A 14977-nucleotide genomic window follows, 5' to 3' on the forward strand; every position below is an offset into this window, starting at 1 on the left:
TCCAAATCAACAAAAGAATGGCTTCACCAGAAGAAAGTTAGTTTTGGAATGGCCCAGCCAGAGCCCAGACCTAAATCCAATAGAAAATCTGTGGGGTGACCTAAAGAGGGATGTGCACAAGAGATACCCTTGCAATCTGGCAGATTTGGAGTCCTTTTGCAAGGAAGTGGGCAAATATTGCCAAGTCAAGATGTGCCATACTGATAGACTCTTACCCAAGAAGACTGAATGCTGTAATTAAATCAAAAGGTGATTCAACAAAGTATGTTTAAGGGTGTGCACACTTATGCAACCAGCGTATTGTACGTTTTTTATTTTATATATTTTTTCCCCTAACAGATTTGTTTTTCAGTTGAATTGTACAGGTTATAGGTCACATTAAAGGTGGGAAAAGTCTTGAAATGATTTATTGTGGTCTCATTTTTTATATATCTCAAAACCTGGCATTTTAACAGAGGTATGTACACTTTTTATATCCACTGTAGGTTTAAAAGGATATGACAAGAAACTGTATAAAAGACTAACCTACCAAACATTAGTGTATGCGTGCAACACAAAGGCTGAGACTACACATTTTTAAAAAAAAGGCTGTTAAGCATAACAGTTGGGAATAATAACTTATAATGACAACACTTTCCATATCTTTAATGTGAATGGTCTCACAGGTATATGCAAAAAAGCATAGTAAGCTGTAGTAAACAAATGTAGAGTGCGAATATGCTGAAAAAGACATTTAGAAAGGATTAAGCATGTGAATTTGATAAAGGATTTCAGGATGGTTATTCAGAGGAATATCTGAGACAGAAGAAAAGGGGCTACTTATATTAATTGGCAGAGGCGCTCCAACAGTAATATAAGTATGGAAAAAAATGATAATAGATTTTTAATAGGGTTACTGGCAAGGGAGGAGGATTACGCTGGCACATATTTATATCACAGCTAAACTACTACAATGGAGCTTAAAATTTTAAGGCAAATCAGCTTTCAGTAGGGAATAATGCTTATAGGTGGGGAGTGAAATTTGATTTGCAACAGTGAGGGATCTATCTGGGGTCCTGGAATGGAAAATTTAGCACAAGAGGATACATTTTTGAAGAAATTTGTGAAAGCATTTGGTATGGAAAATATGAATTCAGTAGCAGGAGCCTGGGAAAATTTATAAGTTATTCCCCATGGTACAAAAAAATGGCTAGGCTAGATAGAAGTTGTATTACACAGGAACATGTTCATTTCATTGAAAATTTTGATAAGCACCCAATAACTTTCAGATCACATGGCAATAACTAAAATAAAAATGCAGGATAATGACACACAAAAATGAGACATTGGCACTTCCCTACCTACTTGTTAAGAGAGGAATTAAGGAATGGGTAGTGGAAATTATTCATGAGTAATTAGTGAAAGAAATTTCTTCAGAAAATATAGCTGGGGAGTCAGATAAAATGAAAGTGTAGTTTAAAATAGGGTAGAAATAAAAGTAGTATATGGTTAAGAAGTAAAAGAAATTAGAGGGACTAAGGACTAACAACGTGTTATAAGGATTGCAGAATAGGGAGAATCTCACAGAATAAGAGGTGCAACTGCAGAGTGCTAAAGAGAAAATAAGGTACTTCCTCAATACCATGCATAAGTTTACAAAGGCCGTCATTGAGCAACTGTTTTTTGATAATTAGAGCACAAAAGCTTCTAGCACAACAGCTCCGGCAACAGAAAATAGAAAGGGTTGTTGCCAAGCTTAGGGAGCCTATAACAAGGAAGGTAGCAAGAGATCCTGTAGAGTTATTAGAAGTATTTTGGAAATTTTATGAAAATGTGTATAAAGCAGAGAAATGTGGAAATCAAGAAAAATCACAAATGGAAATGTTTATGTAAGAATTAAATATGCCAAGGGTAGATGAGACTGTTACTAACAGGAAGAGATGAGATAATGGTGATGTGTAACCAGTCTGCAGGAAAGTCTCCTGGAATAGATTGTGTTCCTGTGGAAGTTGAGAGGGAAAAAATCTGAAAGATCTGGAAGATTTTGTTTAACTGTATTTTAAAAGAAGTAACAGCATCCGAGAAGAAAGCTGTGGTGGCTGTAATACTTAAATATGTTGAAAATCATCTAATCCAGCTTCATATAGGTCTATTTCAGTTCTAAACTATGATTACAAAATGTTTGTAATGGCTAAAAGAATGGGAAAGGTGATGCCAAAATTGATGGATATGGATCAGTGCGACTTTGTGGAGGGGAGGCAAACGTTTGACAATACTAATAGAATGATGATGCAGAGGGAAGCAGAATGTAAGAAAATGCCACTGTTGTTCGGGGTCTTGATGCAGAGAAAACATTTGACAGAGTAAGTTGGGATTTTGAGTAGGGCATTAAAAACATTTGCAGTCCCAGATAAAATAAGGTTGATTAGGAGGATGTATGAGGGATCAGAGGTATAAATTAAAGTTGGGGGGGGTGTTCCTCTCCGATAATTCAGTTTGACCAGTGGAGCCAAGTATGGATGTTCTCTTTCCCCTTTGTTAATTTAGAACCATTAGCAAATAAAATAAGGGACTCAGACATTCAAGGATATAATTGGTATAATAATCAAGAAAGTTGGCTTTATTTGCAGATGATATTTTGTACCTGATAAAACCAGAAAAGGACATTTCATTGCTGTAGAACATTCTAAGACCGTTTCAAGTCTTTTTGGGATACAAAATTAATGACGGTAAAACAAAGGCAATAGCTGTAAACTGTCTACCAACACGAAGATTTTTTTCAGTAGTACCCATATTTATGGGTACATGATCAAATTAAGTACTTAGTATGGTTAAATGAATTCTGCTGTTGCAGCAAGGGTTATGTAGGAAGAGACTAAACAAAAGATGGCAGAAAAACTGAAAAATCAGAAGCTCTTATTAATATGGATAACAAGATGCAAGCACACCAGTCAGGCATATTTTTATCACCAGAGGAGAAGCTGTGGATATCATTTAATAAAGAGTTGAAGAATTTTATCTGGAAGGGAAAGAGGACAAAATTCAAGTGGGAGAAGTTGAACCTTCCAATAGAACAAGGTGTTTTGGGATTACCTGATTTGAAGGGGCATTTCAGAGCTACACAGTTAAAGCTCCTATACATAGCACAAGTGGAAAGCTATAATTCAAAGTGGAAATGGATGATGATGAAACGGGGGGGAGGGGCACTCATGAAATATGGAGAGGTGGGATTTTGGGAGTTAGCAGACTTTAAAAATTCCCTGCAGACTTATTTTCATTAGAACAATGAGCCGCACAAACATTCACCTCTTAGGTCTGAGATTGTAAGACCAGCCCACTTCACACCGGAGACTGTGCTGGCTTCTGCACATCCTGATGTGTCCTAATATAAACAATCGCCAGCATTACGTCTGCAGTATGGGTTGTTCCCCAACCCCAATTCCACTTGGGTGATGTATTTTGCATCGCACCCTACTTCTTTGGGGGCTATAGGGGGATTCTGCCCTTACCTACCAGCTTAACTTTCAACTGTCCAGATTTTCAGCTTATATTTTTGGTCTGTTTCTTATAAAGTTTGTGGTTTTCTAGCATATCTTTGAGGATTGAAGTCGATAAATAATGGCATACTTTTGAGCTTCAGACTTATTGTCCTGCAAAAAAATGCAGTTAACACAAATCTTGTTCTAGACATTTTCTGTGTTTATAAGAGCAATATTTAAAACCTGTCCTTATGTTTTGGATTTTGTCCCCCGATTATTTTTGGCTTTGTCCAAATTTCTTCCCCTAACAGGTTGAGAGGTAACAAGGTTTTGAAGGGTGCTTGGTAGTGGCTTGTTGGCCTAGCTCTGGAGGATCTGACTATATTATGTGCAAGATGTCTTCCTAAGCACACTTGTTTGGAAGTTTTGTTTCTGGAGAGAGAAAAAAAACAAAAACAAACGTGTTTTGCTGTTTTCCCCATTACTGATTAATGTCATGTTGATGTTGCCAGTGTAAGGAGGAAACCTACTCTGCTGAGCTTTACGAATATCTGATGGGGCTAGATGTTTTGACAGGAAAGATGGTTATTTACCTGTTATTTTCAATGACTAAGGAATTATATTGCATTACTTGTCTTGTTTAAAAATCTGACTGTGGTGAACTGACTTGCATAACTCCTTTCTTCTACCCTGCCTCCACACTTATTAGTTGCAACTTTTCTGAAAGGATACACATTTTATCAGTGCTGTTTTGTAGTCTAGAGCTTATATTTTGATCGTCTCAGTTCTGTCTACATTGGTGATGAACCACAGTGTTCGGTGATCATTTGTTTCCTAAAGGCTGCCCACTACTAACTTGTTCCCTTCTTTTCTTTAGTTGAGGCTATCCGGTCCAAGACTGCCCTATCTTGAGCAGGTTATCAGATCCAAAACTGCCCTATCTTGACCGGCTACAATACTAACTGTCTAAGGCTGACCTCTCCTCTCCTTTAGGACGCCATAAGCATTCTTCCTCATAAGTTTCTGCACCCAGGGTGTTCCTGTTTACATCCAGCAAGTTAGTCTGTTCCTTGTCCACAATATTATCTTAGTTTTTGCCTTCCTAAGAACGCCATCTATTATTTTATCTTTTTGGCTTTCAATAAAGAGAGGGTTCTTTTTCCCAATCCCATTTGCAGATTGTCCTGTCATTTTCAGTCTACAGTGTGCTCCACTGTGTCATCTGTTCTCCACTTAGAAAACTTCTTAGAGAAAGACATTTTACAGAATGATACATTTTTGTTGTTTGCTGATGTAATTTTCAAAGTCCTAACTTAATATTTTGTGTAGCTGCTGCTTAAATGTTTGCTTTGAGCTCTTCACAACATTGTGTTAGCAGAGCTGATTTTTCAGAAATAACTTCATCTGTAAACATGTACATTATTTACTTGAATTCAGCACTTAAAAGCAAACCATTTTAATCTGTACAGTGACTTCTTGCATAATCTTTGTGATGTTCTTACAATCATTTTACTCGAATATCAACTATTAACCACTTGGAGGCCAAATGACAGTCAAAAACAGCAATCCAACTCTGTTTATTTTATTAGACAATGCAGTATCAAATTCCGTAAAATTAACTATATGTAAAAGCCAATAGGTTAAGCGCTTTCATCCCAAAAGGACATAGGACTTCTTCAGAACAAAGACTCTAATGATCTCAACCCTAAAATACTTGTGTATTCATCCAATTAAACAGTTGAACAAAAAATAAATGAAATGATGCTTTAAACCTGTATGATGCTCAAAAATTAAAATAAACTAATATTGAGCTATATATTACCCTAAATTTTTTTTTTACTTTAAAACACTGTTGATACTAACGTTTTCATTAATCCCAGGATAGTTTGTGGCATTGAGTCTCAACTGCCGCCTACGTTCACAAATACTCAGATTTTCATCAACAACAAATCCTTGTAATATCCTGGACTATCTGTTGCACAATTAAAAAGCCAAAGCATGCTCTTTGTTGTTATATATGTGCCTATATAATGCATTGGTCATCTTCCTGTTTTTTATATCGGATAAATGTTCACAGATCCTATATTTGAAGCGTCTACAGGTCCTGCCAATGTGAAATACAAGACATTCTAAGCATTTGGCCATATATGTTACATATTTACTTTGGCAGAGTGGCATTTGATGAAAATATCCTTACCATTTAGATGAAACTTCCTACTACAAACTAGGATGTGAGAGCATTCTGAGCACATACCACACTTAAAATTGCCCACAATTTTATGACCATCTCCTAAGTTATAAGCGCCAGATTCCAGGATGTCTTTGAATGACCTGCCCCTTCTATACACCAACTTGGGCTCATCCCCCAATAATTTTACTTCATCTATAGCAATATGTAGGATGTCCCAGTTTTTCCTAATTATTGCCCCTATCTTTTGGGAGTCTGTATTAAAAGTAGATATAAAACTCCTAGCCATATCTTTAACCTTGACATTTACGCTTACATTATTATGTGGCCCCAAAATAATATTGTTGGCACCTAAAATAGGCTTATACACAATTTGCTGACTTTTGGTAACCACTTCCTGTTTGATTTTATCAGTCAGTGCCAATGGGCAACCCCTTTTCTCAAATATAGTGGAGATCAACTGTATTTCACACAGAAACTCATTTTCCAATGTCACCATCTTAGCTCCTCTGACTAATTGTCCTTTTACAATGGACTTTCTTTTGATGGTGGGGGTGCCAACTTTTGTAATCCAAATAAGAATTGGAAAACATTGGTTTCCTATGAATTCCTGAAATTAAACATTTTTATCTTTATCCACTCAAGTCCGTATCCAAATATGTAACCCGATTCATGCTGTATTCGTGTGTAAATGTAAGGAATTCCACCGTGTCATTTATATATAGGCTAGAAATTATTCCACCTTGTCATTTATATAGGCTCGAAATTCTAACAGCATCTTTTCTGTACCTGTCCAAATCAAAAACATATCATCCAGATACCTTGTAAAGTAATGGATGTTGTATTGATATTCACTTTTAAATATGAATTCCTTCTCCCAAAAGGACATAACGTAATTTTGTTTTTGAACAGTCTGATGAAGCATTCTTTGAAATGTGAAAGCGCTTACTGGATTGAAACGTTTCTTTGTTTTTATACTTTTATTTATTTTCTTTTTGACAAATAAAGGTCAGCTTCTTATTGCCGTGGTGAGCCTCAGTGAGTTTTTTCCATTGGACTTTGTCTTTATGCTTTTCCGAGGCACTTTGCCCTTGCTGGTTGATTTAATACAGGAGATATTAAGTTTACACTTGAGTTTTCTTAACCCAGTAGCGATGTATATAGTTTCTTTCTGTTGTAGTTTACATTGTACAGTATCCAGCATTCTTGCATCATTTTCTTATTCCTTTTGCATTATCTTCATGCTTTGCTTTTAGCTGTGAGTGGTTACTTCATCATGTTTATTCAGGAGGGAGAGAAGGGCAGCAGTTATTGGACTATTTATGAAAACAAGAATTGCTGTATGTTCATGTCCTTGAACTGTGGCACATGAGTTTTTCACAGAGGGCACAGGTCATGAACATGTGAAAAAGGCAGTAAGTACAGAATCATGAAGTTTAAGTATTTGGTCGGTAACATTCTGAACACGTCTGTTAAGGTTCATGGTGACTGTGTTTCACCTGCTGCAATATTTATTTTTATCAGAGTCCATTATTTCTAATCTCTTACCAAGAGCAGTAGTGTCTAAGAAATGTTTTTTTTTGCTTTGCTTAGAACAAGGTGCTTCATTTCTTTCATTTTGAATTCCAGCTGGTAGAAGTCCAGGTTTGTAACAGCATTAATATAATCAGACCAGCTATCCAGCAGTGCTGTCATTTGGAAACTTAGCACAAAAAGCAGTTAGCTCACACGAGTATATGTAGGCATACCCTTTAACTTAAAACCTTCTGATGGGCCAAGAGTTTGTCTGCTCAAGTACCCCAGCCAGACCAAATGCTGCTTTATGTATTGCCTATTCATATTCCCACTGTCTTGGGCACGTTTGAACCCCTCTGTTGATCTCACTCCATCATACTGTCTTGCTATCATTGTCCCCAGTGAAGTAAAAAGTCTGTCCCAAGTCCCACCTTCATCTGCCTCTACATTTTTCAGGTCGTGTGTTTTCTGTCTCTCACACAACTCCTTTGAAGACATGATAGGAATGCCGTCCTTACCTAATGTCGTTCTCCCGCCCATCCTTCTATTACCTCATGTTCACCCTTTTTTCTATCTTTTACTTTTTTCCATTTATTTTACATCATCTTATTTAAGTGGGTAAGTTAGCTGGAACAAATTATCAGCAGCACTCTGTTTTTCATAGTGTAGCACCTGTATTTCTTTTAGTTTTCCTAAGATTACTTCATACCTTATTTGCAAGTCATCCCAGCAGTTGTATTTTAGAAGTGGAATTACTAGCCTCGTGCATAGTAAGAGGATGACACTAATCTGTTGAGTCCATTCACCTTGCTTGTACATTCCGGTAGCCTGTTAGCCTTATCCACTTCCATTTCACAGTGTACTACATAGATTAGACTGGATTTGTTATAACCCCAAGCATTTGTTTCTTCTTCTCTGTAGTACACCACCTGTAGTGTTTGGGTGTACATGTAATTGGATTAATTAAACTAATGCTTTAATGTTTTTACTAAAGCTTCATTGCCATTTATTTGGCCAACTTTCCAACCATGTTAGTTGTGTTAGGACTTCTCTCTGGTAGTGTCTGCAAAGTAGGGTGTGCATGCCTTGAGTACTAAAAATCATTCAGTATTGCTCAAACAAAACGGTACCTTGGACAGATATAAAGATGACAGTAGTAATATCAGCAAATGATGCCTTATTAATCGTACAGTGTAGATACGTATTCCCACTATGTTTTACACCAGAAGTGGAATACCAGCAAAGTTTTTGGGTAGTATTTCTTTGATGTGTAATGTGTGAAATGCATATTAATATTTCTTACCACTTAAAAAGAATGGTTTGTCTACATTTTGTTCACTGGGTTAGGATAAAATATAAAAGCTCAGAGCAGTACGCTGAATTATGTCTTTACATCCTACAGGAGCCACTATACAACAGAATGGGCAGACAACAGCAGAAATTCAGGAGGAGGTAGCTATGACCTCTCTGAATACAGCGACATCCGCAGCAAAACGTCATAGCATCAATGACAGACTGCACTTTCCTCGTTCCAATCTGCAGATGCTTACAACGCTTGGTATGTACATTTTTTTAGGAATTGTATACAGAATAATACATTTTGAACTGGAAATACAGCTGTAGTAATTACCTGATTGGGCCCTTCCATTCTATGTGCTTTGTGTGCACTTGTTAGGTGACTCCTTGGTGTTTATCCCAGTGTTGCTGTCATTTTGATTATTGGTTTCAGATGCTTGTGTAGTTTTCTGCATTATCATGAATTCATACTAACTTTTCAGTATGTGGGCTGTTTGCAACAGTGGTGCTTAAATGCACAGTACCATCCATCTTCATGGGCACAGTGAGTTTATTTGCCATATACGTGCGCACATGTATGTATAATCTTTATTCACTTTAAGGTAAGCAAATCGTAACTTCACTCCCAGCAACGGTAATTCCTGATGTGCTTACATACCTGCCGATTTTGTATTCATTGTTTCAGTACTGGCTCTTGGGATTCCTGCTTGCAGAAACTCCACAGCTTCCCGATCTATTTCCATCTTCTTGGCCTTGCAGATGCCCCTTCATTTTGATGTCAGAACATTAGTGGTGTAAAGGAACCTCAGCCAGCACAGTCTTCATGTATTTCTTGCTGCAGTTCTGTTGTGTTCTCACTCCATTGGGTTGGTCTGCTTTCAAAGTTTCAGGTAAGTATCCCATGTGGGGGGATTATCTGCTTTGCTTAACACAATAGTTTGATTATTGAAGATTGTGTGGATATTTATGTTTCTAATAAAGTTAATTAATTGCATTAGGTGTAGAAAGCAAATTCTCCATAAGGATTTCCACAAGTTGCATCTTGTTCCCTGGGCACAGAGCAAGGTATGTACATTTATCCTTAATTTGCATCTTTTAATTAAAGGACATTAATATGCTGGCCAGAATCTTTCCAGGAATACTTCTCTTTGAAGAGGGTGAGTGCTGGTCCTGGTCTGACATGTCTCCAGACTGTTCTTCCAACCTCCTGCTTAAGTAAAAGTACTACTCTGAGAAGCACCTAAGGTGGAATAGTCAGGAGGTTGACATAATGCCAGATTCAGATAGCCCCACCTTCAGACTCAAAGGTGCCACTGTTGTTTGGCATTAGTTATTACCTAAGCTTCCAGTGTGACCTTTCAGGAGGCTACCATGCTGTAGGCCCAGAGTACTGAATCATGAGCCAGAATAAAATATCTTTGCTGTCAGTTGGTTTTGAGGTCTTTCCATGGGCCACTGGTTACAATGCTTGTTGTTATCAGTGAAGGAGAGGCAACATCCAGGGGTTGAAGGGGACCAGGCTGAGGTTTGGACATCTGCCCATGAGCTGTGGCTTGTAGGAAAGACCACATCTCCAGCAAAGGCCTAAGATGTGTAAGCCAAAACTGATATGTATAGTTTGCCTCAGCTTGGGATGAGTGAGCCTCACCCCCCCCCCCAAAGCAGGACTTTTTAGTTAAATGACCAGTAACAGGCTTAGCCTGGGAGTTCAATGTCATGTTGCCCTCCTGCTGAAAGGAATAAGGAACGGTCTCTCAAGAGGGACTCGTGATACCTCAAACTTGGAGGCAAACAGAGCTGACCTACATTGACTGGATGTCTCCATCTGTTATTTGGAATCAGACACTGAGGATTCCTTATCTTCTCTTTTACCCTAGAGAATATTTCACATGGGGATGACATTCTTAGAATGAAGAAAACCTTTAAGTAGGGCGGCAAGGAATTTTCTCAGGCCCAGATTAGGTATAGGAATTTTGCAGGCCTGCTTCAACCCAAACCTGTGGTCATTCTAACACTTCTGAAAGACCTTGGTGATGAATATAATTGTGTCTTTTTGGAAGTAGACTGCCAACCCACTACTTCTAGGAAGCCAGACCATTTTTGTTTGGTTCATGTCACCCACAAACACCTCCATAAGAATCCATTAATGGATTCAGAAATTGCTTTCTTGAATTCAAGCAAGGGAGCTATGCCTTCAACCAGGGACTGTATTCCTAATAACTGCAAGTGTAAAATGCCTGACTGCTTTGGGTGCAAGACTTGCACCTTGTGCTGTTTTGTCATGAGGGCCCTTAACTGCCAGACTCGCGTGTTGGAAGTTTCAGCTTGATGCAGAAGGTGGAGAGGGGATGTAGAATAAAGACCTAAAGAGGGAGGAGTTTAAACAATGCATCTTCATTTCCCGAGTTGTCAGGCACTTCATGAAGCACATCTGTTGTGCAGTTGATGCATTATGCAAGACACTGCCACTGTGTCTGTGGGTTAGGCGAGACTGTCTCTAGCAGAGCACATAAAAGCAGATGATGTCCTGACTGAAATCGCTATTAACAGTATTCCAAAGAGATGGGATTTTCACTGCTTACGTCCAGCTGGGGTACCACAGCCTAAAGCTTCCCAGTAGAGTATGTCTGATATATGACCTCTGCTTGCAAACATAGGGGTGTATAAGAGGAAGTATGGGCATAAATCTTCAGAATACCTCCTTGCCAGTCTGAATGCAGGTCTCGCACCAATCAGTCTGATGTTTGTGTGGTCATTTGTGCCATAAGCTATCTCTGATACAGACAAGTGACCCATTGGGGAACCATTTTTGTTTAAACTGGTTTGCTGTGATTTGTTAGATGTCAGCTAGGGGAAGGGTAAGCGTGACTGCAGTAAGCAGGTACCCTGCAAAGACCTCCATACCCAGTATATTTTCTGTTTGGGAGCAAAACTTGACTACTAATCTTGTTCCGTCTGCCAGTCCTTTGTTTCAGACATTGCACTCCCATTTTTCTCTATTGAACATGTTCTTAGAGACATAAGCATTTTGTCCCAATCTAAGATGGTGGATCCCTCCACTCCTAATGTACCTTCCACACCTAAGAAAAAAATCAAAATACCTAGGCCTGAGACTGTCTGACAAGTCTGATTCTGATGTACCTGCAGACGTCACAGAACCCGCGATATGTCTGACTTTGTCCGATCCCCTGTATCGCAACCGAGCTGGAGGCTAGTATGGTGTCAGAGACCACACAGCCAAAAAGGCTGCTGAAGAGGAGGAGGACCACGTATCATTATCTTAGAGGGAACAGAAGGCATTCTGCAAACTTTAGTATGTGAAGAGATTCCTGGAAAACTGAAGTACACCAGGGGTCAGACAGAGCCTCTGCTCCTGATTTCAGATGGATGTCAACCCTAAGAAAAAGCGACAGAAGACCAAACTTGTTTCCACTCCTATGGGAGAAGGAGTGGATAGACTTTCTCATGGCCTGTTCAAGGCCATTATGGCCTTTAAACCTCCTTCCTTTTTCCCCTAAAAGTAAGCACTGCTGTAAAACACTAACAGAAAAAAAGTCAAGCAACTCATTCAGCAAAGGGTTCATGTTTTAGGATCTCGACTATTCAGACTTCTAGTCAGCGGTACATTCATTAATACCCCTCTTGACGGTTTGACTCTAAACCAAAGTTGAAGGAAACTCTCACTAGGAGTGAACAGGAAGGCAAGACCTTGTATGTGGTCAGAATTTGCTTTTCCAGCCCACAAATGACCTTTTCTAGGGACCAGAAAGGAAGATAGGAGAGCTAAGGTTTTAGCCAAGACACTGTTGTAAACAGACCCCCCACCCCCCCGAGAGGGGGGTGGGGAGGTGTAACCATAACTGATGTTGCCTAGAGGTTGTCCACAGAATCAAGGATTTTTGCAACCCTTTCACAGAGAAGCTGTACCAGCACTCCTGGAGGGTTTGCCTAACTGCCACACTCTAGAGGTAGTCAGGGGAGGGGGCACTTGTCCTTGCACCCTCTAACCTAGCAGGCCATCACACAATATATGTGGTTGCAGAGGATAATCACTAGAAGACTACATTTTTCCTTTTGTTTCCCCTCCACAGAAAAAGGGAAAGAATTTCTAATGTGTCACCCAGTCAGATGGAAACTGCAGCAACAGAAGTAAAGCTGCAAATAACAGTCTTTATTAGTAGTCTAGTCTGGGTTATTTTTAGATTTAATAAAAAAAAGAAAAGAAAAAAAAATGGAGGTGGCTAAGACCTGCGAGTAAAGTCTCTCTACCAGCAAAGGGTCTGAGGGAATAAATCAACTTAGGGGTAACTCGCCATACCAAATCCTAGTGTCCAGATTCTCAAACTAGGAGAGTCAAAGCATGGGTTCCAAAAGCCAATGTCCATTTTGGCTCAATTGTCTAACTCAAAACAAGTACCCCTGTGTAGATACTTTTTGCAAGTCACGTTTCAAAGTACTTGATTTGCTAAAAAATACAGCAAAGGCACCAGAAAATGCAGTGAGCAAAATTGGCATATGCCTGCACTCAAGTAATTAGGTGGAATGCGCTCCTTAAGTCTCAGTTCAGGTATAACCAAAACAACCAACCAAAACCTTAATTCTCAGTTCAGGTATGAGCAAAATAAACAGCATTAGCCATTACACATAAATACTTCATAGTCATGGTTTAGAATCAAAGTAGGTCTATATGAAACTAGAACTGATGAGTCTTTGCCATCTTTGGGTCTTACAGCCACCACAGCTTTCTCCCAAATCTTTATCCCTCCTAGCTTTCAAACTTCCAGATTTTCCTTTCAATTGATTTTATACATCACCATTTTTATCTTGCCTCTTCCTATCCTAACTGTTAATAATTTAACCTCCTCTAATCTAACCTTGGCATATTTCATTATTCCATAAACATTTCCATTTGCACTTTTTCTTCATTTCTATATTTCTCTGCTTTTTACAGATTACCATAAAATTTCCGAACTATTTCTAATACCTCTGCAGGATCTCTGGTTATATTCCTTGTTATAGGCTCCCTAAGCTTGGCAACAACCCTTTCTGCTTTCTTTTGCCTGAGCTGTTGTGCTAAAAGTTAAAAAAGGCAATCTTTCTAAAATAGTTCATTATCTTCTTTTTAGTAGCACTCTGCAGTGGATCCTCCTCTTGGTCTGCGAGATTCCCCTTATTCTGCAATATTTTAACCTTCATCAGTCCCTCTAAATAATTCTTCTTGCTTATTAACCATATCTCTCTTATTTCATCCTATTTTTAAACTCTACTTTCATTTTATCCCACTCCCTAGCTGTATTTTTGAAGACATTTCTATCTTCCCATATAACTCCGAATAATTCCAACTGTCTACTCCTTAAATTTCTCTCTCTTTAACACATAGTTGGGGAAGTCCCAGTGTTGCATTTTTATTTTAGTTATTAGCACGTGATCTGAAATAATTATTGGATACATATCAAAACTTTCAATTAAATGCACATGTTCCTGTGAAATGTTTGTGTCTAGCCTAGCCCAGTTTTTGGGGTCTATATTATAAGAATGAAGTTTTAAATATTCGAACACCATATGGGCGACACCAAATGATCGAATATTTAAAACCTCTCAAGTGTGAATGGAGATTGCTGTAGGAAATTCCCTTTACTTCAACGTAGTGCGATTTCAGAGTTGGTATATTTAAGCAGCTGGGGGTGTGGGTGGTGCAGGGGGCTTGCCCCCCTGCTCAGAGCAGTTGGGTAGGTTTTTCTTTTATTTTTACATTTTTTATTTTGGTTTTGATGTTTTACAACTTTGCTCATATGGTGTCGCCCATATGGTGTTCAAGTTGTAAAACTTCTTAAAATATAGACCCCAGTTTTTGTACTTTGGGGAATATGTAAATTCTCTCTCTCTGAGCTCCTCCTTACTGAAATCACATCTTCCATACCAAGTATTTTCACAAATTTATTCAAATATCTATTCTCTCATTATATTTTCCCTTCTAGGCCCCAGAGATACATCCTCATAGTTGCAAATCAAGTTGCAGTCCCAACCTACAAGTAATATTCCCTGCTGAAAGCTGATTATTTCTCCCAGAATTTTCTTAAGTTCCATTATAGCAGTTTTAGGTGGAATTTAAATACATACCAATGTAATCCTCTTCTTCCCTTCCCAGTAGCCACTTAAGGGCCAAACCTGATATTATTATGTTTGCCACACCCTCATGGTTTCCCAACAATATGTGATATCACGTTGTATTGTTTTCTCATTGCAACACATATACTGGGGATTTCCAATGTCCTGGCAGACAGGCTGAGCAGGTCTTCTCTCCTGCCCCATGAGTGGCCCCTCAGTCAGACAGTTGTGGCACCGATTTTCAGTCGCTGAGACCAGCCTTGCTGCAGTCTTTTTGCTTTGTACCAAAACAACAAATGCAGAAGCTGTTTTGCCGTTATCCCTCCACAGGGTCAAGCACTGAGGGATGTTCTAGTCCACAATTGGCAGTGGGTCTCCTTTACTCCTCACACCTTCCCCTTGTAACAACTTT

General features: G+C 38.8%; 1 protein-coding gene across 1 annotated transcript in view; it reads left to right on the forward strand.

The window, feature by feature from the left end:
- Positions 1-14977, forward strand: part of PTK7 (protein tyrosine kinase 7 (inactive)) — a 2009558-nt gene that overhangs the window by 1654085 nt on the left and 340496 nt on the right. Inside the window, exon 15 of the mRNA XM_044060033.1 lies at positions 8564-8719. Within this exon, the coding sequence (XP_043915968.1) occupies positions 8564-8719 (156 nt within the window). The remainder of the gene's footprint in view (positions 1-8563; positions 8720-14977) is intronic.

This window comes from Protopterus annectens, chromosome 1.part2 (assembly GCF_019279795.1).
Source record: "Protopterus annectens isolate FY-2018-M chromosome 1.part2, PAN1.0, whole genome shotgun sequence".
NCBI lineage: Eukaryota > Metazoa > Chordata > Ceratodontiformes > Protopteridae > Protopterus > Protopterus annectens.